The sequence below is a fragment of the Pseudophryne corroboree genome, chromosome 1 (genome assembly GCF_028390025.1).
Source record: "Pseudophryne corroboree isolate aPseCor3 chromosome 1, aPseCor3.hap2, whole genome shotgun sequence".
Classification (NCBI taxonomy): Eukaryota; Metazoa; Chordata; class Amphibia; order Anura; family Myobatrachidae; genus Pseudophryne; species Pseudophryne corroboree.
This window is the reverse complement of record NC_086444.1, coordinates 610867149-610893275: the sequence shown is the minus strand read 5'-3', so window position 1 is coordinate 610893275 and position 26127 is coordinate 610867149. Positions and strand designations below refer to the sequence as shown.

Genomic DNA, 26127 nt, shown 5'->3' with positions numbered 1-26127 from the left:
GGTTGTGAGCCATCTTTCCAGAGACTCCTCTGTTATCATGCTGTTAACTGGATTCAGATCACAGGTTGTACGGTGTGATTGGTGTGGCTGGTATGAGTCTTACCCGGGATTCATAAATCCTTCCTTATTGTGTACGCTCGTCCGGGCACAGTATCCTAACTGAGGCTTGGAGGAGGGTCATAGGGGGAGGAGCCAGTGCACACCAGTTAGTCCTAAAGCTTTACTTTTGTGCCCAGTCTCCTGCGGAGCCGCTATTCCCCATGGTCCTTACGGAGTTCCCAGCATCCACTACGGACTACGAGAAATAGAATTATCGGTAAGTAAATTCTTATTTTTTCGCATGCTGGGGTCCACCCATCGCAGGGCAAGGCCGCCCAGCATGCTACCAACCGCCTACCAATTGCAACCACACTATAATTGCAATTGCACCGCAATTAGTGCGTGGTTGCAGAAACTAGGGAAGCCTCCTGCCGGCGCAGCCATTTTTTTTGTCAGAACATCACAGCCGCCCCGAAAATGCCACTGAGACGCTCCCGTTTTCCCCGTGCCGCCCCCCACATCGGTCAACGAATACCCCCCACCCGCCCCGTGAACGCCTCAACCTGTCAGACAGAGGCGTTCGCAGCCAATGCGATCAGATCGCATTGGCTGCTAGTGCAGGACATGACATATGCGTTCGCACTGCCGCCACAGCCGGGGTTATTGTGGTCGCATTGATTAGTGATGCAACCTGAATAACCCCCTTAATACAGCACACTGTTGTTGTGTGACACAGTTGCTGGCTAGAGGCAACTTCACTGGTTCCCGGGCAAGCTCTGAAATTGCATATTTAATAGTCCTAACTACAGAAGTATTGGGTATTTGGTGGGCAGCACCAATATTAAATTGTGCGGTATACTAGCATTTAAAGCATCTGTTTATTAGATATATTAATGTATTGTGGTGACATTTTATAAAGTCTCCAGGAGTATGGCTGTATTTTATCTTCAGCAGTAATTATAGATTTTTAAATGGTCATCAATAACATCAATAATTATAGACTTTTAAATGGTAGAGATAGAAGGATAAGCAGAATAATGTATAATGCAAATTTGCAATGTAGGCTTCCAGTGTAAGTGTAACAGATCCTCAGCTGGATTACGTGACTACGCATTATATATGTACTTAGTGGGTCATTCCGAGTTGATTGCACGTAGCAACTTTTTGCTGCTCGTGCGATCAACTTGACGCCGCCTATGGGGGAGTGTATTTTAGCATAGCAGGTCTGCGATCGATTGTGCAGCCCTGCTATGCTAAAAAAGTTTCCTGCAAAACAAGACCAGGGTCAGACCTACTTACCCTGTGCGACGGATCCAGCGACGAAGGTCCCGGGATTGACGTCAGACATCCGCCCTCCAAACGCCTGGACACGTCTGCGTTCGGATCTCCACGCCCGGAAAACGGTGAGTAGATGCCCCGGAACGCCTCCCCGCTGTCAGTCTTCTTGCGATCACGCTAGCGATCACTGTCTTCTTTGTTCTGGCTGTCGCCGTGCATTGCGGCCGCCGCACATGCGCAGTTCCTACCCGTTCACACCGCAGTGAAGAACTGCTGCGTGCAAACGGGTCGGAATGACCCCCTTAGCCTCTTTTAGTCACAATTTACTCCACATAACTGCATAACACAGTGATGTGGGTCCACAGGCCACAACCTTTAATGTGCAACATTACGTGAACCTTGTAAAAGGCATGGATATTAGTACATTTGTCCTGGTGTATGTAAATAAAGAAAAATTAAATGCACAGTGTATTATAGCATATGAACCACTAGGGGCTAAGTAACAAACTAACCCTCTTGATGATGAAAACACGTCTTTTACAATCTACCACCATTGTCCAATGGTGGTTCTCAGTCGCAACAGTAAGCTGGCTGGTCGCCTATATCTGAGGCTACGGGGAATATTTACTAAAGTGCTGGTTTATAGAAGTGGCGATGTTGCCCATAGCAACCATCTAGATCCTAGCTATTATCTTCTAGAAGGTGCTAAATAAAAGATAAGTAGATTCTAATTGGTTGCTATGGGCAACAGCTCCATTTCTATAAACCCGCACCTTAGTAATTATACCCCATTGATATTGGTGGTCATTCCGAGTTGTTTGCTCGGTAATTTTCTTCGCATCGCAGCGATTTTCCGCTTAGTGCGCATGCGCAATGTCCGCAGTGCAACTGCGCCAAGTAAATTTGCTATGCAGTTAGGAATATTGGGGGTCATTCCGAGTTGTTCGCTCGCAAGCTGTTTTTAGCATCTTTACACACGCTAAGCCGCCGCCTACTGGGAGTGAATCTTAGCATCTTAAAATTGCGAACGAAAGATTCTCAAAATTGCGATTACACACCTCTTAGCAGTTTCTGAGTAGCTTCAACCTTACTCGGCATCTGCGATCAGTTCAGTGCTTGACGTTCCTGGGTTGACGTCATAAACACACCCAGCGTTCGCCCAGACACTCCTCCGTTTCTCCAGCCACTCCCGCGTTTTTCCCAGAAACGGTAGCGTTTTTCCGCACACACCCATAAAACGGCCAGTTTCCGCCCAGTAACACCCACTTCCTGTCAATCACACTACGATCACCAGAACGAAGAAAAAGCCGTGAGTAAAATTCCTAACTGCATAGCAAATTTACTTGGCGCAGTCGCACTGCGGACATTGCGCATGCGCACTAAGCGGAATATCGCTGCGATGCGAAAAAAATTACCGAGCGAACAACTCGGAATGACCCCCATTACTCACGGCTTTTTCATCGTTCTGGTGATCGTAATGTGATTGACAGGAAGTGGGTGTTTCTGGGCGGAAACAGGCCGTTTTATGGGTGTGTGTGAAAAAACGCTACCGTTTCTGGGAAAAACGCGGGAGTGGCTGGAGAAACGGAGGAGTGTCTGGGCGAACGCTGGGTGTGTTTGTGACATCAAACCAGGAACGACAAGCACTGAACTGATCGCAGATGCCGAGTAAGTCTGGAGCTACTCAGAAACTGCTAAGAGAGGTGTAATCGCAATATTGCGAATACGTCGTTCGCAATTTTAAGATGCTAAGATTCACTCCCAGTAGGCGGCGGCTTAGCGTGAGTAAATCTGTTAAAACCAGCTTGCGAGCGAACAACTCGAAATGAGGGCCATTGAGTAGAAAAGCTGACCTATAAAGTACTGTGATGGATTGTCAAAGAATCTTCAGTGTTACACTCACCTGAGATTGCTAGTATGTCTCCAGATATAGGGGTCAATCCAATTAGCTGCAATATCATCACGCCAGGGGCCACATTTTACGGCGGGCTGAATTTGCACAAAACTGCTCACCACCCTATAGAGGTCCGAGCAATTTTGTGCGAATCGGGGCTGATTCGAGCCCGTGAAGTGTGCCGTTGCTGGCATTTAAACGCCATTGCAACGGAACTTCGCACCCTTCACAGCTAATTGGATTGACCCCTAAGTTGGCGACCGTCTTGGACCAATTAAATGTTTTATTTGTTTCTTTTTCCGTTAATGAAATAATATAATGTATCCCCTGAAGAAAATCATATATTAATATTTCCTGTATAATAAAAGCTTAAATTAATATTAACCTCTTTATAAAATAAAAAAAAGTATCCTTCTTTATAAATAATTATTGCCCTCATAATTAACAATGTGTTATTTATTTTCTGTTCTTAAACACCAGGTATACCAAGCAGCATGCTACAGATGTGTCCTCATACATCTACCCCAATATGGCATGCACCGAGAGATGCCTGGAGTGAGCCGCCGGGTCCAGTGCTAACAATGGGTGTCTTTTTGCCTTTTTCACAACACAATGCGACTAGGAGGCACAATTCATTTGATTTGTGACACTTGTATATGTGTGTGTGTTACAGAGTCTGTATATGGAGCAGAACAGAACTTGTATTGGAAAAAAGCTGCGGCTGCTACATTGTAGCACTTTGTGTACAGTTTCAGACACTCAGTCACACACAGATATACAAGTATCGTATCAAATTAATCAGCACAATCTCCTTGTGCGTCCTAGTCAGTGGCGTCACAAGCTGGGTGCGGCCCGCACCCTGGTGTTTGATGCCTAGAAGGGGTGACACCAATCTGTGGGCTCCTCTGCAGTGACAGGAGCCAGGTGCTGCAGTGTGAAATTCTGCTACAGCACCCGGTTCCTGTCATAGAAGAGGAGCGGACAGCGCTGCAGACAGTCTCCGGGGGCAGCCCAGTACAGCCCTGCATTTCCGGAGATGCTGGGCATGCCTCCGGAGTGACGACCCACGAGGTCACGCCCCATTTTGTTGCAGCCATGCCCCTTTTGCCGCGAGTGCGCCGGCATATCAAGGGTGCGCAACAGGTGTCACTGCACCCGGTGACGCCTCTGGTCCTAGTCACATTGCGTTGCGACTAAGATGCATTTTAGGCAAAAAAGAGGCCTGATGCTAGCAGATTCGCACGCAATTCTGGCGTGACAAGAGGGGCTGTTTGGCGTGACTACAGCAAAGATGTATGAGGACACATCTGTATTTAAAAAAAATGGAATGGAGGTTTCAGAACTTGCACTTTGAAAACATGTGACTTGATGTGTGGTTTTGGCATTTGTAGATCTCAAATCTCAGAAACTGTGCATTAAACTGACAAAAACATGGGTTGGAAAACCATACTTAATAGATTTCCCACTATTAATGTGAAAGATAAGATGGAAGAGTTGTACCTAGTGGATGTAATGAATTTGAGGGAAGTAAAAAGTAATGCAGATGAAACAGTTTCAGCAATAAGGGAGGAGGGATGCCCAAATGTAATTATATTTACAAATAATAATCTAAGTTAAAAATATTTTAACAAGCCAGGCCTTTATCTATATACGGTGGGCCAGATGTACTAAGCCTGAAAAGTGATAAATATCACAGTGATAAAGTACCAGCCAATCGGCTCCTAACTGTCATTTTTCAAACACAGCCTGTGACATGACAGTTAGGAGCCGATTGGCTGGTGCTTTATCACAGTGATATTTATCACTTTTCAGGCTTAGTACATCTCCCCCATTATATGAATCCAAGCAGAATAGCAGCATACTGAGCACGGCCACTAGAGGGCAATGGTTGCACTGCAGTGCAGTCTATGAGGCTGATGTATGTAGCAACAGTTATTTGCGTTAAGAAAAGAGATACGTTTTGATTTTGTATACTTTTCACATTTTTTAAGTATCGTCTGAATGTATGTAAGTTTTTCGATTTTATTTATTGGGGTTTTTTTTTGCAAAAATCTACTTTTCATGGTTTTTTTATCGAACTTTTCCCAACTTCTATTGAAAATGAATGGGAACCTTATGTATCATTGGATTATCGTGAAAATTGTCTGAAACTTTTCATAGGTTTTTATTGCCAGCTTTTACTGGCGAGTTTAGCAATAGGTCATGATTGTTCTTGTAGTTCCACCTCTAAATTTACTTTTTTACAAAAAGAATATGTTAAAAATATCTCCCTGTATCTAAATTATACTTATATATATATATATATATATTGAGCTAGTCTAAAAATTTACTAATATTTTCTATATGTTTGCTTGAAATTTATATTATATACATATAAAACTTCTCTCATCATCTATCTATCTATCTATCTATCTATCTATCTATCTATATATATATATATATATATATTAGAGATGTGCGGCGGGCACTTTTCGTGTTTTGGTTTTGGATCTGGATCCCCGCTCGTGTTTTGAATCTGGATTGGTTTTGCCAAAACCACCCTTTCGGGTTTTGGTTTTGGATCTGGATGATTTTTGAAAAAAACACAAAAAACGCTAAAATCACAGAGTTTGGGGGTAATTTGATCCTACTGTATTATTAACTTCAATAACACTCATTTCCAGTCTATTCTGAACACCTCACACCTCATAATATTGTTTTTAGTGTCACTGGATGACTAAGCTAAGCGACACAAGTGGGCGGCACAAACACCTGGCCCATCTAGGAGTGTCACGCAGAGGCTGAATGTTGAAAGTGTCCCGCAATTTTTCAGCCCACCGACAGCATCTCCTGCACGCCCGTCATTTCTCAAAAAATTCTGCACCACCAAATTAATTGTATGTGCAAAACATAGGACGTGCTGGAATTTGCCCAGATGTTATACACGTACAATATTAGTGGCACAAGAGAGTGTACCCGTAAACCACATACTCATGGTTAAGCCTGTAAAAATAATTTGGATAATAATTAATAACCCTTTTATTTGGAGCTGTTATAATAATATGCAGCACAGGCGAGCGTACCCCTACACCACACAGGGCAAAGCCTGTAAAAATAATTTAGATAATAATAACCTTTTTATGTGGACGGAGTTATATAACAATATGCGGCACAGGAGAGCATACCTCTACACCACACACAGAAAACCCTGTAAAAATAATTTGGATAATAATAACCCTTTTATTTGGAGTTATTATAATAATATGCAGCACAGGCGAAGGTTCCCCTAAACCAGTGACGTGCGGTGGGGTGAGGCAGGTGAGGCAGAGCCTTTCCTGTCATACTAACGTTTGTGTATAAAGTAAATGAAAAATACAAAGAATATGTTTGAAATATCTTCTTTGCATTTTTCTAATAATTTTTATAGCCAAAATTCTGGAGTAAAAAGTCCTCACCTGGCTAACTTTTCCGCACATCTCTGATCAAAACTCACCAAATTTCCAGGTGTTTATACTGCTGCACCTGTGTATAATGCCCAGATTTACGCTTTGGCTCATAAATTGCATGTAAATCTGGCTCTGGTGCTAGCCAGTGCCTCCTAAGCTATTTAGCTCACCGCACGTCCCTGCCCTAAACCACACACACAGCGCAAACCCTTTAAAAATTATTTGGATAATAATATCCCTTTTATTTTAAGTTATTATAATAATATGCAGCACAGGCGAGCGTACCCCTATACCATACACACAGGGCAAACCATGTAAAAATTATTTGGATAATAAGTATATAACCCTTTTATTTGGAGTAAATAATATACAGCACAGGACACCACCACTGGACTTATGGCAGCACAAGACAGCACCACTGGACTGGACTTATACGGCAGTACCACCTGGACTTATACGGCAGTACCACTGGACTGGACTTATACGGCAGTACCACCTGGACTTATACGGCAGTACCACTGGACTGGACTTATACGGCAGTACCCCTGGACTTATACGGCAGTACCCCTGAACTTATATGGCTGCACCACTGGACTGGACTTATATGGCAGTACCCCTGGACTTACACAGCAGCAGCACTGGACTTATGGCAGCACAGTACACCACCACTGGACTTATAGCAGCACAGGGCACCACCACTGGACTGATGCAGCACCACTGCATTGGACTTATACAGCAGCAGCACTGGACTTATGGCAGCACAGCACATCACCACTGGACTTATAGCAGCACAGGGCACCACCACTGGACTGATGCAGCACCACTGCATTGGACTTATACAGCAGCAGCACTGGACTTATGGCAGCACAGCACATCACCACTGGATTTATGGCAGCACAGGACACCACCACTGGACTGATGCAGCACAACACAGCACCACTGCACTGGACTGGACTTATACAGCAGCACTGAACTTATGGCAGCACAGGACACCACCACTGTGACTGGAGTGATGTAGCACCAGACAGCACTGGAAATGACACATAAGAGCAGGGCACCACACCACTTTCCCACACAGACACTGAGGAGACACGTCCTCTCGCTACACTCTCCAGGGCTGGAGTGAAAATGGCGGCGACGTGCAGCTCCTTATATGGAATCCTAAACCCGTGAGAATCCGACAGTGGGATGATGACATTTTGCCTCGTCCTGGTTTCCAAGTCTGGCGGGAAAACCCGAGCCGGACTCAGATCCGGGCTCGGGACGTGATGTTCGGTAGAACCGAACCTGCTCATCTCTAATATACATATATGTGTGTGTGTATGTATATATATATATATATATATATATATATATATATCTCTGTTGGTAGTAAACAGCACACACTACTAAAGGCCAGTGGAATTTCATCTTAGTAGCATGTTTATAACAGTCATTAGAATAACCAATCGAATTGTCTTTGTAAAAGTTGACTCCCCTTTCAGTTTTCTAATAAGTGTCCCCATAGTAAACTAGCTATTCTTTTCTGCTGTAGGTCAGGTATGTGCTGAATGCCACCAAAGAACTCACTGTGCATGTCTGGCTCTGAAACAAAGCATGCACACTTAATTTAATATTTCTGAAATGCGATAAAACGATCGAAATGTAGATTGCGATAATTATCTAATTTTTGGGCTTTTTCGCAATCCAAATTTTTTCAATAAAAAAATGATACGTATTTCGAAAAAAAAATCGAAAAAGTCCAGAAAAAGACATGATAAGTGATGAAAAAAATTTAGAAATTTATCACGTTTCATACATCAGCCCCTATATGATTTTTTGCTTTTTTCTGATCTCTCCCACCTTTAATTTTTGTTCTTCTCCACTGATCCAGGTAACGTTCAGTAAATGAACCATTTAGCTATACTATATAATAAATGTCTCTACAATAACTTTAACTTATGTGGGTGTAATCAAAACCTCATTATATGTCACTTAATATGTTAATACCTAGGGCTGGATTACCCATTAAGTAAAATAAACACATGCTTAGGGCTTCAAGGGAAGCGGTGCACCACAGAAATTTTCCTTTGCCGGTTTTACCATGAACCATATGTTGCAAAACAGTAAATGCTGCAGCTGAATCAGGTTCCACAAAAAGGGCCTCCCACAATAAATGAAAAAATAACATACAATATTAAAAATAGTAATACAGTACTAATAATAGTGGTTAATCAGGAGCGGTTCTTGGTTCGGGCAAGCAGTGCCTTCGCCCGGGGCGCTGCGGACTGGGGGCGCGGCCGCAGGCACCGCCGCCTACCCGCACCCCGCTCCCCGGCTGCAGCAGACGCCGTGGGCTGTGTGGTCGTCCGCTGCAGCCGGCTCCAGGGACAGACACTAGAGGTCAGTACTGTCTGTATTGTCTGTGCGGCGCTGCTATGGGAGAAACGTCATGACGTCTCTCCCATAGAGAGGAGCCGACGGCCAGAGACAGAGGGCAGCGCTGCAGCGGTCAGGAACAGGAGCGGGGCAGTGGTAAGTATTTTTATTTTTGTGTGTGTGTGTTTGTAAGCGGCGACAGGGAGCAAAGCAACAGGGGGCACAACTACTGGGGGCAAAGAAACGGGGCACAACTACTGGGGGCAAAGCAACAGGGGGCACAACTACTGGGGGCAAAGCAACAGAGGTCACAGCGACAGGGGGCACAACTACTGGGGGCACAGCAACGGGGCACAACTACTGGGGGCTAATCTACTGGGGGCATAGCTATAGGGGGCACAACTACTTGGGCACAACTACTGGGGGCATAGCTACAGGGGGCATAGCTACAGGGGGCATATCTACTGGGGGCATATCTACAGGGGGCATATCTACTGGGGACACAGCTACAGGGGCATATCTATTGGGGGCAAATCAACTGGGGGGCACAACTACTTGGGGCAAATCTGGGGGCACAGCTACTGGGAGCATAACTGTGGCCACGCCCCTATTTTTTTTGCACGCAATAACTGTTTTGCCGTGGGGGAGGGGGAGGGGCGCCGGTGGAAACTTTTGCACTGGGCGCCACAAGGTGTAGAACCGGCCCTGTGGTTAATGATATACATTAATATTGGGAATACAACAAAATTAGAGTCTGGTAACTGGTAAACTGCCACACAATCCACCGAAGCTCACGTGATAGTTCCCGCCATGGCTGTCCCAACCAGTCGACCACTGAGAGTCAGTGGCGCTCAGTACAGTGTTGCCAGGGGGGGGGGGGGGGGGGGGGGGTGTCTCCAAATTTGAGGTGCTGATCGAAACGAATAGAATAGAAAGAAACACAAAAAAAAGAGCAAATGGGGTTTTCTAGCATGTGATCAGGTGCATATCAAAATACTGTTTAGCAAATAATTTGCTTTTAGTATAGTAACACAGGTAAGGCGGTAAAAGGACAATATCAAAAACAGGTTGGTAAGACAGTACACTTTTACAGGCTTTCTGGATTGTGAAAAGCATGTAATATAGGAGGATTAATAACAAATAGATCAATGATATGCTGAGGACGGGTAGATGAGTATTACATGTGTGCCTTAACAAAGAGTGCTTCTGCAACTTTAGATAAATACACAAGCCACCGAGTACAATACTCACACAATATACAGTATAGCTACATTTATAGTTCATAAAAGGTTATTATGTGGAAGTTATGTAGAATACACAGAGCAGATGGAAACTCAGTAATACTCGCAGAAGGTTGTTTACTAACAAAAGATATTAACAAATCATCTAATGGGGCCCATGCATTTGAGATGGATTGCCCCAATTCACTGATTCTGACCACAAAATTATTGGGATTGGCGAGTCTGTGAACTTTAATATGATGAATTTCCCCAATGGATAACCGACCATCGATGTCTATGGCTTTATCACTAATTGGCAGATCGGTTTAGTATTGGGGTATTGAGTTGCTGATCTATGTCATAACTTATAATGAGGTGCTCAAGGTTTATTGCTGATTGCTAGCTATTGGCTAATGAATATTTGTTCCATGTTATTAAAATATCTTTTATTTCTATGGTGCCACATAGCAAATAATATAGGAAATAACATACAGGGTTACTTGGGTATACAGTATAAACATACACAAACAAATGGATAGCCAATTGCAACCAACAAAATACCTAATCTTCAGGTAAATGTATTATAGTGACGGGCATCATTTCCGAGGAGAAGCAGGAAGGGACATTGACAAGATGTATAAACATCTCGTCTGCAGAAGTGGGGGAGTGAAGCTCCACCCTCCGACGATGTCCCCCTGAGCACACAGCGCTTCAGCTCCGTGCTAAAGAGCTGTGTCTCCTTCCCGGCCGGCTCCCTCTGCGCATGCATGGGATCTCACTACTCACGCGAGATCCCCAGCGCAGTCCGGAGCTGGCACCCACCACAGCTAGGGACAGCTCTGTCCCTACTGTGGTCTATGGGCATTGCCGCCTGCAGCTGTGGAAATCGAAAGCTGCAGGTCTTGGGACAGTGAGCGATGCTGACCGTTCACACATTGTCCTCGCATGTCGGCCTGCTATCTTTTAGATAGCAGTGCTAATATGGACAGGGGCGCATAGTTCCCCTGTCACTGTGCACTCTCTGCAGCCTTCTTACATGGGAGAAAAGCAGTATAGCGCATATAACGTGCACTGATACCGGTTCTCCCCCATAGCGCCCCTATATAACATAATATGAGAAGAGGGGCCCTGCTTGCATGAGCTTACAGTCTAAAGGCAAATGGACACGCACGCACACACAAAGAGACCATGGGAAGCAAAGCAGTGGGGTTGAAACCAGTGTCGGACTGGGGCATGCAGTGGTAGGGGTCCATATTTAAGGGTGTAGCCAGTTTCCAGAGAGGGTGTGGCCAGCCACCACATTGGTTTGCCTAACCAACTGTGAGTGTATGGACTGGGGACCTTGATGGGCCAGTCCAACCCTGGTTGCATTTTAGCCAATTTGGCTAGAATGCATTCCGGAGATTGACCCCCACGGCTGCCGCCATCTTCAGATGGCAGCAGCCGTGGGGGTCAATCTCCGGATTGCATTCTGGAAATTCTGGAAATTAATAAATCTGGCAGCATTGCATCTCCATAGTAGCCTGTGGGGGATGTGGCTGCTGGTGGGAATGGAGGGATTGCAGTAGGCATCAGAGATGCCTGCTGTGGTCCCCAGTGCCGGTTCAAGGGCGCAGAGCGCCCCGGGCAGGAAAGGGGTGTGGCCTAATACAGGGGGCGTGGTGAGTCACGCCCCCTGTACATTGAAAGCGCCGCTTGAATGCTGAGCGGTGCGCGATGACGTCATCGCGCACCGCACAGCAAAAGGTCCTCTCCACGAAGAGAAACTAGACGCTATGCGTCTAGTTCCCTTCTTGGAGAGGACCTTTGCTGTGCGGTGCGCGATGACGTCATCGCGCACCGCTCAGCAGTTACTCTCCACGAAGGGAAACTAGACGCATAGCGTCTAGTTCCCTTCACAGGAGGCGCCGAGGACGGGGACGGCAGCGGGCAGCGGAGGCGGACGGGGGACACAGCGGGCAGCAGTGGCGGATCTTGCCACGGTGCGGCGCCCTCCGGATGGCGCCAGTGCCCTCCGGAAGGCGGCGCCCCGGGCAAAAGTCCTGCTTGCCCGTGGCAAGAACCACCACTGGTGGTCCCTCCTACATACATTTGGGGGATACTTAATATTTGTGGCTATTTCCCCAAATGGGGGCCTCTATGTCAATTGTGATCCTCTATGTCATTTAAGCTATTTTACATCTCACAACCACATTACCATACAATTTGGCACACTTCCACTTGATAAATGGGATGGTTTGTATCCCAGCAAGCTATCCAGACTACAAATGCCATTTAAAATCTTGTGGTTCTGACTTCAGTAAATTGCACAGTTTATAAACTACACTTCAAATAGAATGAAGACCTGCAGTTTGGTTAGACCGCACTTAACAAATCCCCCACTCATTGTTTAAAGTATCTTTATTTTACTCTGTACCTGGGGGGTCATTCCGAGTTGATCGCTCACTAGCTATTTTTGTGCAGTGCTGCAATCAGATAGTCGCCGCCCATGGGGGAGTGTATTTTCGCTTTGCAAGTGTGCGAATGCTTGTGCAGCCGAGCGATACAAAAAAGTTTTGTGCAGTAGGTCTGAACTTACTCAGCCGCTGCGATCACTTCAGCCTCTCCGGTCCCGGAATTGACGTCAGACACCCGCCCTGCAAACGCTTGGACACGTCTGCGTTTTTCCAACCACTCCCTGAAAACGGTCAGTTGACACCCATAAACGCCTTCTTCCTGTCAATCTTCTTGCAATCGGCTGTGCGAATGGATTCTTCGTTAAATCCATCGCCCAGCACCGACCCACTTTGTACCCGTACGATGCGCCTGTGTATTGCAGTGCATACGCATGCGCAGTTTTGTTAAGTTTTGACCTGATCATAGCGCTGCAAAAAATAGCTAGCGTGTGATCAGGTCGGAATGACCCCCCTGGTGTTGTGTTATCTGAGTTAAAATACACACAAAGTTGTGCAGTTTATCCTGTGATTCAATTAAGCATGAGCGATGTCTGGCTGCACACATTGCAGGAAATTACGGGAGGGAAATCCGCTCTAGTGTTTGTCTGCACTAGTATGTGGTGCAAGCAAAAATGTGCAAGGTTACCTTGCCCGGATACTAGTGTTATACTGTAGATGAGTGCAAGTTTCAGATGGGACTTTGCTGCTAATATAGGGGGTCATTCCGAGTTGATCGCTAGCTGCATTTATTCGCAGCGCAGTGTTCAGGCTAAAAAACGGCAGTTCTGCTCATGCGTATGCAGCGCAATGCGCTCGTGCAACGTACGGGCACAATGAACGATGTCGTTTTGCACAGGGTCTAGCGATGCATTTCAGTCGCACTGCTTGCCGCAGAGTGATTGACATGAAGTGGGCGTTTCTGGGTGGCAACTGACCGTTTTCAGGGAGTGTTCGGAAAAATGCAGGCGTGCCAGGAAAAACGGAGGCGTTGCTGGGTGGGTTTGTGACGTCAAATCCGTAACTGAATAGTATGAAGTGATCGCAAGCGCTGAGTAGGTTTTGAGCTACTCTGAAACTACACAAAAAATGTTTGTAGCCGCTCTGCGAAACAACCGTTCGCACTTCTGCTAAGCTAAAATACACTCCCAGTGGGCGGCGGCATAGCGTTTGCACAGCTGCTAAAAACTGCTAGCGAGTGATCAACTCGGAATGACCCCCATAATCTCTCCGTTAGGCTTGAATTCAATTAGCCATGGGTTCCATTAATGCAGCTGCAACTTTTTCATATTTATTTAGATCCACGTTAAGTTAACATGGGTCTCAATGGGAGTTTATGTGGATTTTAGTTGAAAATGTCAGCACACCCCTCACAATGAATAATTATGTACTTGGAGGCATTTCAATAGCATCATTTGGCCAGTGATTACATAATTTTTTAACCACTTAACTGACTAATATTTTTTTCCAAAAAACGCTTGGGAAATTGTAATTTTTTTATGATTAAATTATGTGAAGAACATTTATTTAAAGTATGTGCAATCCAATTTTCTTTAAAAAAAAAAAATGTAAACCTCGGTACAAACATCGATGGTTGGAAGATCGTCATGATCAGAACACCTCGACCATCGCGACTTCAATTTCCCGGCGTGGAATCCTGCCCAGCCTAACCTGTAACAACAGGGCAATAGACTCCACGAACCTCTCGCAAGGTCCTTCACAACATATCCAATGGGGTAAATTTACTAACATTCGTAATTTTCCGTTTGAGGTCAAAGTTCAATCACGAATGACATCGAAAGTGTAAATATGCAACTTTTTGAATTGATTACGACTAATTTACTAAGCTGCCGTATTCTGCATTTTCGGTTTTTCCGATGTCGATGTCATTCGTTTTTTTAGGCAGTGTTTTACGTGAGTGACTTGTAAAACACTGCCGACTTTAATACAATGAATCTCGGCCGGATCTGAGAGATCCGTGCTGGGCTTCATTGTGCACCTTGTAAAAAAAAAAAAAATGTTTAAACTTAAAAAAAAAAATTGCGTGGGGTCTCCCCTCCTAAGCCAAACCAGCCTCGGGCTCTTTGAGCCGGCCCTGGTTGCTAAAATATGGGGAAAAAATTGACAGGGGTTCCCCCATATTTAAACAACCAGCACCGGGCTCTGCGCCTGGTCCTGGTTCCAAAAATACGGGGGACAAAAAGCGTAGGGGTCCCCCGTATTTTTGAAACCAGCACCGGGCTCCACTAGCTGGACAGATAATGCCACAGCCGGGGGTCACTTTTATACAGCGCCCTGCGGCCGTGGCATTAAATACTCAACTAGTCACCCCTGGCCAGGGTACCCTGGAGGAGAGGGAACCCCTTCAATCAAGGGGTCCCCCCCCTCCAGCCACCCAAGGGCCATGGGTGAAGCCCGAGGCTGTCCCCCCCCATCCAATGGGCTGCGGATGGGGGGCTGATAGCCTTTGTTGAAAGTTATTAATATTGTTTTTAGTAGCAGTACTACAAGTCCCAGCAAGCCTCCCCCGCAAGCTGGTACTTGGAGAACCACAAGTACCAGCATGCGGCGGAAAACCGGGCCCGCTGGTACCTGTAGTACTACTACTAAAAAAATACCCCAATAAAGACATTACACACACACCTTGAAAGTATAACTTTAATGCATACATACACACCACCATATACACATACTTACCTTATGTTCACACGAGGGTCGGTCCTCTTCTCCATGTAGAATCCATGGTGTACCTGTTGAAAAAATTCTACTCACCAAATCCAGTGTAGAGGGCTCCTCGGGTAATCCATTTGTAATCCACGTACTTGTAAAAATAAAAAAACGGACACCCGACCACGAACTGAAAGGGGCCCCATGTTTTCACATGGGACCCCTTTCCCCGAATGCCAGAAACCCCCTCTGACTTATGTCTAAGAGGGTTTCCTCAGCCAATCAGGGAGCGCCACGTTGTGGCACCCTCCTGATTGGCTGTGTGCTCCTGTACTGTCTGACAGGCGGCACACGGCAGTGTTACAATGTAGCGCCTATGCGTTCCATTGTAACCAATGGTGGGAACTTTGTGGTCAGCGGTGAGGTTACTTTCGGTCACCCGCTGACCACAAAGTTCCCACCATTGGTTACAATGGAGCGCATAGGCGCTACATTGTAACACTGCCGTGTGCCGCCTGTCAGACAGTACAGGAGCACACAGCCAATCAGGAGGGTGCCACAACGTGGCGCTCCCTGATTGGCTGAGGAAACCCTCTTAGACATAAGTCAGAGGGGGTTTCTGGCATTCGGGGAAAGGGGTCCCATGTGAAAACATGGGGCCCCTTTCAGTTCGTGGTCGGGTGTCCGTTTTTTTATTTCTCTAACGTCCTAAGTGGATGCTGGGGACTCCGTCAGGACCATGGGGTTTAGCGGCTCCGCAGGAGACAGGGCACAATAATAAAAGCTTTAGGATCAGGTGGTGTGCACTGGCTCCAGGGCCGGATCTAGGGGGGGGCGAAGGGGGCGACCGCCCCCCCTAACACAGTCATAGCCACGCCCACTTTTGAGCAGAAGAGAGCTCTCCTGGGAGAGCATGAGGCAGAACGATGTGCTGCAGCTTATACCACAGCAGCACAGAGGAGCCAGGAGAGCAAGGGTTACAGAGCATTTGCCCCTCACTTGCTGGTGTGTGGGTACTAGGGCTAATAAATACAATTACCCCATAGCACAGTCACATCACATGTACATAAAACAATCACAAAGCTCTATCTAAGTCTCACTCAAAAAGTTCAGTCAGAATTGAGAGAGGAGTTAAGATTGCAGATGGGAGGAGTTGGGACTGTAGAGGGAGGAGTCAAGATTAAAGAGTAAACCGCCCCCCCTAAAGAAAAGTCTAGATCCGTCCCTGACTGGCTCCTCCCCCTATGACCCTCCTCCAAGCCTCAGTTAGATTCTTGTGCCCGGCCGAGAAGGGTGCAATCTAGGTGGCTCTCCTGAGCTGCTTAGAATAAAAGTTTAAGTTAGGTTTTTTATTTTCAGTGAGTCCTGCTGGCAACAGGCTCACTGCTACGAGGGACTTAGGGGAGAGAAGTAAACTCACCTGCGTGCAGGATGGATTTGCTTCTTAGGCTACTGGACACCATTAGCTCCAGAGGGAGTCGGAACACAGGTCTCACCCTGGGGTTCGTCCCGGAGCCGTGCCGCCGACCCCCCTTGCAGATGCCGAAGTTGAAGAGGTCCAGAGGTCCAGAAACAGGCGGCAGAAGACTTTCAGTCTTCATAAGGTAGCGCACAGCACTGCAGCTGTGCGCCATTGTTGTCAGCACACTTCATACCAGCGGTCACTGAGGGTGCAGGGCGCTGGGGGGGGCGCCCTGGGCAGCAATGTATTATACCTTTTTTATGGCTAAAATACATCACATATAGCCCTTGAGGCTATATGGATGTATTTAACCCCTGCCAGATCTCACAAACTCCGGGAGAAGAGACCGCCGTTTTAGGGGGCGGGGCCTATTCTCCTCAGCACACGGCGCCATTTTCCTGCTCAGCTCTGCTGTGAGGAAGGCTCCCAGGCTCTCCCCTGCACTGCACTACAGAAACAGGGTTAAAACAGAGAGGGGGGGGCACTTATTTGGCGATATGATTACATATGTGAAAATGCTATAAGGGAAAACACTTGTATAAGGGGTTGTCCCTGTATAATTATAGCGTTTTTGGTGTGTGCTGGCAAACTCTCCCTCTGTCTCCCCAAAGGGCTAGTGGGGTCCTGTCCTCTATCAGAGCATTCCCTGTGTGTGTGCTGTGTGTCGGTACGTGTGTGTCGACATGTAGGAGGACGATGTTGGTGAGGAGGCGGAGCAAATTGCCTGTATTGGTGATGTCACTCTCTAGGGAGTCGACACCGGAATGGATGGCTTATTTAGGAATTACGTGATAATGTCAACACGATGCAAGGTCGGTTGACGACATGAGACGGCCGGCAAACAAATTAGTACCTGTCCAGGCGTCTCAGACACCGTCAGGGGCTTGTAAAAACGCCCATTTACCTCAGTTGGTCGACACAGACACGGACACTGACTTCAGTGTCGACGGTGAAGAAACAAACGTATTTTCCTTTAGGGCCACACGTTACATGTTAAGGGCAATGAAGGAGGTGTTACATATTTCTGATACTACAAGTACCACAAATAAGGGTATTATGTAGGGAGGGAATAATCTACTTGTAGTTTTTCCTGAATCAGATAAATTAAAGTGTGTGATGATACGTGGGTTTCCTCCGATAGAAAATTATTTGAGGTATACCCTTTCCCGCCAGAAGTGAGGGCGAGTTGGAAAACACACCTTAGGGTGGATAAGGCGCTCACACGCTTATAAAAACAAGTGGCGTTACCGTCTCCAGATACGGCCGCCCTCAAGGAGCCAGCTGATAGGAAGCTGAAAAATATCCTAAAAAGTATATACACACATACTGGTGTTATACTACGACCAGCAATCGCCTCAGCCTGGATGTGCAGCGCTGGGGGGGCTTGGTCGGATTTCCTGACTGAAAATATTGATACCCTTGACAGGAACAATATTTTATTGACTATAGAGCATTTTAAGGATGCATTTCTATATATGCGAGATGCACAGAGGGATATTTGCATTCTGGCATCAAGAGTAGATGTGATGTCCATATCTGCCAGACGATGTTTATAGACACGACAGTGGTCAGGTGATGCAGATTCCAGACGGCACATGGAAGTATTGCCGTATAAAGGGGCGGTCCATCGGACCTGGTGGCCATGGCAACAGCTGGAAAATCCACTTTTGTTACCCCAAGTCACATCTCAGCAGAAAAGGACACAGTCTTTTCAGTCTCAGTCCTTTCGTACCCATAAAGGCAGGCGGGCAAAAGGCCAGTCATATCTGCCCAGGGTTAGAGGAAAGGGAAGAAGACTGCAGCAGGCAGCCCATTCCCAGGAACAGAAGTCCTCCACAGCTTCTGCCAAGTCCGCAGCATGACGCTGGGGCCATACAAGCGGACTCAAGTACGGTGGGGGGTCATCTCAAGAGTTTCAGCACGCAGTGGGCTCACTCGCAAGTGGACTCCTGGATCCTACACGTAGTATCCCAGGTGTACATTGGAAATTCGAGACGTCTTCCCCTCACAAGTTCCTGAAGTCTGCTTTACCAACGTCTCCCTCCGACAGGGAGGCAGTATTGGGAAAAAATTCACAGGCTGTATTCCCAGCAGGTGATAATCAAAGTACCCCTCCTACAACAAGGGAAGGGGTATTATTCCACACTATATTGTGGTACTGAAGCCAAACGGCTCGGTGAGATCTAAAAGATTTGAACAATTACATACAAGGGTTCAAATCAAGATGGAGTCACTCAGAGCAGTGATAGCGAACCAGGACGATATGGTGTCACTGGATATCAGGGACGCTTACCTACATGTCCAAATTTTGCCCTTCTCACCAAGGGTATCTCAGGTTCGTGGTACAGAACTGTCACTATCAGTTCAGACGCTGCCGTTTGGATTGTCCACGGCACCCCGGGTCTTTACCATGGTAATGGCCGAAATGATGATTCTTCCTAAAAGAAATATGGACGCTTTCCTGATAAGGGCAAGGTCCAGAGAACAGTTGGCGGTCGGAGTAGCACTATCTCAAGTAGTTCTACGACAGCACGAGTGGATTCTAAATATTCCAAAATCGCAGCTTTTCCGACGACACGTCTAATGTTCCTAGGAATGATTCTGGACACAGTCCAGAAAAGGATGTTTTCTCCCGGAGAAGAAGGCCAGGGAGTTATCCGAGCTAGTCAGGAACCTCCTAAAACCAGGAAAGGTATCAGTGCATCATTGCACAAGGGTCCTGTGAAAAATGGTGGTTTCTTACAAAGCGATCCCATTCGGTAGATTTCACGCAAGAACCTTTCAGTGGAATCTGCTGGGAAAATGGTCCGGATCGCATCTTCAGATGCATCAGCGGATAACCCTGTCTCCAAGGACAAGGGTGTTTTCTTCTGCGGTGGCTGCAGAGTGCTCATCTATGAAAGGGCCGCAGATTCGACATTCAGGACTGGGTCCTGGTGACCACGGATGCCAGCCTGAGTGGCTGGGGAGCAGTCACACAAGGAAAAAATTTCCAGGGAGTGTGATCAAGTCTGGAGACTTCTCTCCACATAAATATACTGGAGCTAAGGGCAATTTACAAGGCTCTAAGCTTAGCAAGACCTCTGCTTCAAGGTCAGCCGGTATTGATCCAGTGGGACAACATCACGGCAGTCGCCCACGTAAACAGACAGGGCGGCACATGAAGCAGGAGGGAAATGGCAGAAACTGCAAAGATTCTTCGCTGGGCGAAAAATCATGTGATAACACTCTCATCAGTGTTAATTCCGGGAGTGGAAAACTGGGAAGCAGACTTCCTCAGCAGGCATAACCTCCACCCGGGAGAGTGGGGACTTCAGCGGGAAGTTTTCCACATGATTGTAAACCGTTGGGAAAAACCAAAGGTGGACATGATGGCGTCCCGCCTGAACAAAAAACTAGACAGATATTGCGCCAGGTCAAGGGACCCTCAGGCAATAGCGGTGGACGCTCTGGTAACACTGTGGGTGTACCAGTCAGGGTATGTGTTCCCTCCTATGCATCTCATACCAAAAGTACTGAGAATCATAAGAAGGAGATGAGTAAGAACGATACTCGTGGTTCCGGATGGGTCAAGAAGGACTTGGTACCCGGAACTTCAAGAGATGCTCACGGAAGAACCGTGGCCTCTACCTTTAAGAGAGGACCTGCTCCAGCAGGGGCCTTGTCTGTTCCAAGACTTACCGCGGCTGCGTTTGACGGCATGGCAGTTGAACGCCGGATCCTGAAAGGGCATTCCAGATGAAGTCATCCCTACCCTGGTCGAAGCCAGGAAGGATGTAACCGCAAAACATTTTCACCGCATTTGGCGAAAATATGTTGCGTGGTGTGAGGCCAAGAAGGTCCCTACAGAGGAATTCCAACTGGGTCGTTTCCTAGATTTCCTGAAAACAGGACTGTCTATGGGCCTAAAATTAGGGTCCATTAAGGTTCAAATTTCGACCCTGTCGAATTTCTTCCAGAAAGAACTGGCTTCAGTGCCTGAAGTTCAGACGTTTGTAAAAGGGGTACTGCATATACAGCCTCCTTTGGTGCCCCCAGTGGCACCTTGGGATCTCAATGTTGTTTTGAGTTTCCTAAAGTCACATTGGTTTGATCCACTCACCACTGTGGAATTAAAATATTTCACATGGAAGGTGAAGATTCTATTAGCCCTGGATTCAGCCAGGCGTGTGTCAGAATGGGCGGCTTTATCATATAAAAGCCCTTACTTAATTTTTCATTCTGACAGGGCAGAATTGAGGACTCGTCCTCAATTTCTCCTTAAGGTGTTTTCTGTTTTTCACATGAACCAACCTATTGTGGTACCTGCGGCTACTAGGGACTTGGAGGACTCCAAGTTACTTGACGTTGTCAGGGCCCTGAAAATATATGTTTCCAGGACGACTGGAGTCAGAAAATCTGACTCGCTGTTTAGCCTGTATGCACCCAACAAGATGGGTGTTCCTGCTTCTAAGCAGACGATTGCTCGCTGGATTTGTAGTACAATTCAGCTTGCACATTCTGTGGCAGGCTTGCCACAGCCAAAATCAGTAAAAGCCCATTCCACAAGGAAGTGGGCTCATCTTGGGCGGCTGCCCGAGGGGTCTCGGCTTTACAACTTTGCCGAGATGCTACTTGGTCAGGGGCACACCCTGACTGAGGAGGACCTGGAGTTCTCTCATTCGGTGCTGCAGAGTCATCCGCACTCTCCCGCCCGTTTGGGAGCTTTGGTATAATCCCCATGGTCCTGACGGAGTCCCCAGCATCCACTTAGGACGTTAGAGAAAATAAGAATTTACTTACCGATAATTCTATTTCTCGTAGTCCGTAGTGGATGCTGGGCGCCCATCCCAAGTGCGGATTGTCTGCAATACTTGTACATAGTTATTGTTACAAAAATCGGGTTATTCTTGTTGTGAGCCATCTTTGCAGAGGCTCCTTCGTTGTTATCATACTGTTAACTGGGTTCAGATCACAGGTTGTACGGTGTGATTGGTGTGGCTGGTATGAGTCTTACCCGGGATTCAATATCCTTCCTTATTATGCACGCTCGTCCGGGCACAGTATCCTAACTGAGGCTTGGAGGAGGGTCATAGGGGGAGGAGCCAGTGCACACCACCTGATCCTAAAGCTTTTATTATTGTGCCCTGTCTCCTGCGGAGCCGCTAAACCCCATGGTCCTGACGGAGTCCCCAGCATCCACTACGGACTACGAGAAATAGAATTATCGGTAAGTAAATTCTTATTTTTTACAAGTACGTGGATTACAAATGGATTACCCGAGGAGCCCTCTACACTGGATTTGGTGAGTAGAATTTTTTCAACAGGTACACCATGGATTCTACATGGAGAAGAGGACCGACCCTCGTGTGAACATAAGGTAAGTATGTGTATATGGTGGTGTGTATGTATGCATTAAAGTTATACTTTCAAGGTGTGTGTGTAATGTCTTTATTGGGGTATTTTTTTAGTAGTAGTACTACAGGTACCAGCGGGCCCGGTTTTCCGCCGCATGCTGGTACTTGTGGTTCTCCAAGTACCAGCTTGCGGGGGAGGCTTGCTGGGACTTGTAGTACTGCTACTAAAAACAATATTCATAACTTTCAACAAAGGCTATCAGCCCCCCATCCGCAGCCCATTGGATGGGGGGGACAGCCTCGGGCTTCACCCCTGGCCCTTGGGTGGCTGGAGGGGGGGGACCCCTTGATTGAAGGGGTTCCCACTCCTCCAGGGTACCCCGGCCAGGGGTGACTAGTTGGGTATTTAATGCCACGGCCGCAGGGCGCTGTATAAAAGTGACCCCCGGCTGTGGCATTATCTGTCCAGCTAGTGGAGCCCGGTGCTGGTTTCAAAAATACGGGGGACCCCTACGCTTTTTGTCCCCCGTATTTTTGGAACCAGGACCAGGCGCAGAGCCCGGTGCTGGTTGTTTAAATATGGGGGAACCCCTGTCAATTTTTCCCCCATATTTTTGCAACCAGGGCCGGCTCAAAGAGCCCGAGGCTGGTTTGGTTTAGGAGGGGGGACCCCACGCATTTAAAAAAACAAAAAAAAAAACCCCAACATTTCCCACCCCTTCCCATTGAAAAACATGCACGGATCTCATGGATCCGTGCATGCCTATACAAACACAGGATAAAAAAGCAGGTCTGGTTTTTTTTTAGCACTTTTTCACGATTTGTATTTCATCACGGCAGTGTTTGGCTATTGTCGGCAGTGTTTGTGTTTTGCACTTTTTAGTAAATGACCGATTTCTACCAAATTGCAGGCATATTTGACCGATGGTGTATTGATTCGTGATTTTTTCCTAGGACTTCCAAAATATTACGAATGCCCTCATCACTGCCGTGATTTTTGCTTAGTAAATTACCGAGATGACACTTTGAAGAAAAAACGGCATCTCGGTCAAAATCGGGACCTTAGTAAATATACCCCAATAATGTGTTAAAATAATACCATGGGATGTTTTTTTTTTTGTTTGTTTTTTTTTATGAAAAAGTGCATGTATGTGTATGTATGAATATATATATAATATTAATTTGGCTATATTGGGAGTCTGAATTCTAGAAGTTAGGCCAAGGAATGGAGAACTTTTTTTTTGTATTAAACAAGTTTTATTCAGTACCTGCAGAATAGGACACTATTGAAGTGTAACTGCACAGCAGTCCATGCTGCAGGCGGGCACAGAAAGAGTACAGGAAGACGAAAAGGTTATGTGCCCCCTGGGCAGCAGGGGCTGTGTCACTGCTGTGACCCATGATGCTACATAACTGATGCTGCCCACTTTGTCACAATCTTTCTCATAATGAATAGGGGGATTTTTTTTCACCAGCACAATGGACCCTTTATTGGATAAGAATATTGGGGCAGACAGTTTGCATCTGTTTTGCATTAGCATCACTTCATTAAATAAGCATTTGAGAGTTTGTTAATGCTTATAGCATTGTTATATGTCATTTTATTTGTACTAAAAACACAAATGAATCAGGGTATTAGGCATTGGCCTTATTTCTAACTGTATTTCCAATATTATTACTCACACATGCTACTACTCTGCATTTACTAGTCTGATTTGTGTGTACAATGGTAAGACATGTTATATGGCTGCTCTAAAATAAAGATGTCCTTGTCCTTTTGGCATATGTCAAATTACTTTTTTTTATAATATCAGGTTCTTATAAGCTAAATACATGTGTTGCTAGTTTTTACAAAAGCATGATCAGTATAAAACGTTTTATTTTTATAATAACATTCATCTACCATACGATTTAAACGCTGATTTGGAATATTGATTGTTTCCAGGATAAATGAATCCCAAATTCAGCAGGACAGAATGCAGATCATAGCGGTGAGTACAAAGGGGTGGGTCTGTATACACATACGTGGAAGCTAATTAGATATTGATTAATTGCAATGCTACCATGTAGCCTACTGATACCACTGTTGGCATATATACTAGTAATCTCAGTGCCTGCCTGATGCCCTGCCCTCCATTCTGTCCTGTGCCGCCCCCTCTACTGCTCTTCTCGCCCTGCTGCCCACCCCCTACCCCCGTCCCTATCTCCGGAGCAGGGACAGGTGCTGACTCTGGACTGCGCAGGGGATCTTGTATGAGTATCCCCCGCTTTGGCAGACAAGATGTCCCTTCCTGCCTCGCCCTGGTAATGAGGTGAAACAGGAAGTGTTATAATACATTTACCCCCAAGTCCCCAGTGGTATAGGCTAGTGTCTGTCCCGTCTCCCTATATACAGTATGTAGTGATATATGTGAAAATTTAGAGGTTGTGGTATGACAAATGTAAGTGACTATGTATGTATATATAAATCCCAAAGGTAGGTAACTGGATGACACTATTTATGTATTTTTTATTTGTTGATTATACACAGCATAAAGTGACATGCTGTATACAATATTTGACAATACATTTAATTCTATGTAAAGGTCCATACACACTGAGCATTTTTCACTGTGCCCAGCGATGTTCACAGGGATGAACCACTTTCCACAGTAGGAGACTGTGGAAAGTGATTCACTTGGCTGGTAAAACAGCCCGACGAACGGCGGCAGCCAGCAATGATGCGGGAGCGCGCATCAGCGCTCACTGCTCATCGACCGGCCATAGACACTGGCCAAGTTTGAGCTCAAAGTAACTTAAATCGCCAAAAGTTAGCTACTTTGAGCCAGTGACCTGTGGTGAGGTCAATGGCTGGGGAGGCACTGGCTTCTCCAGCACATCCCCAGCAGCACAAGAACACAAACCTCAGCTCACTTTTTAGAAACAGCAGATACATTAGAGCATATGGGGGGTGGGCTTGTACTGTAGCCATTGTGTATATACTGTAATTACAGGACAGACCCCAAAGTACCCAGACAGCAGCCAGAGCCGGCTCCAGGCCTACTAGAACTCTGAGTGTGATCATTTGAGGTGTCCCCTCTCCCCAATATGCACGCCTTCACTCCTATAATAGTGGGCGTAGCCTCGCAACTATATATTATGAAATCAAATTATATATATAATTACCGTATTATCACCTCCCTACACACACAATTGGCAGCCTTACACATAATGCCCACAGCAGTGCTCCTTACATGTAATGCACCCAGTATAGTGCCAGATAAACGTAATGCCCCCAGTATAGTGCCAGATAAATGTAATGCCTCCAGTATAAATGCCAGTTACACGTAATGCATTCTGTAGTGCCAGTTACACGTAATACCCCCAGTATAGTGCTAGATAAATGTAATGCCTCCAGTATAAATGCCAGTTACACGTAATGCATCCTGTAGTGCCAGTTACACGTAATACCCCCAGTATAGTGCTAGATAAACGTAATGCCCTAGGTATAGTGCCAGTTACACGTAGTGGCCCCTGTAGTGCCAGTTACACGTAATGCATCCTGCAATGCCAGTTACAAGTAATGCGTCCTGTAGTGCCAGTTACACGTAATGCACCCTAAAGTGCCAGTTACACATAATGCATCCTGTAGTGCCAGTAACACGTAATGCGTCCTGTGGTGCCAGTTACACGTAATGCATCCTGTAGTGCCTGTTACACATAATGCGTCCTGTAGTGCCAGTTACGCGTAATGCATCCTGTAGTGCCAGTTACACGTAATGCGTCCTGTAGTGCCTGTTACACATAATGCGTCCTGTAGTGCCAGTTACACGTAATGCATCCTGTAGTGCCAGTTACACGTAATGCACCCTAAAGTGCCAGTTACACATAATGCATCCTGTAGTGCCAGTTACACATAATGCATCCTGTAGTGCCTGTTACACATAATGCGTCCTGTAGTGCCAGTTACGCGTAATGCATCCTGTAGTGCCAGTTACACGTAGTGCCAGTTACATGTAATGCATCCTGTAATGCCA

At 46.3% G+C, this 26127-nt stretch overlaps 1 protein-coding gene across 2 annotated transcripts in view; it reads left to right on the top strand.

The window, feature by feature from the left end:
• The window catches only part of PALM (paralemmin), a 118085-nt gene that overhangs the window by 69021 nt on the left and 22937 nt on the right, over positions 1-26127 (top strand). For both annotated transcript variants that reach the window (XM_063914390.1, XM_063914389.1), the window contains exon 2: positions 24057-24102. In XM_063914390.1, coding sequence (XP_063770460.1) covers positions 24057-24102 — 46 coding nt within the window. The remainder of the gene's footprint in view (positions 1-24056; positions 24103-26127) is intronic.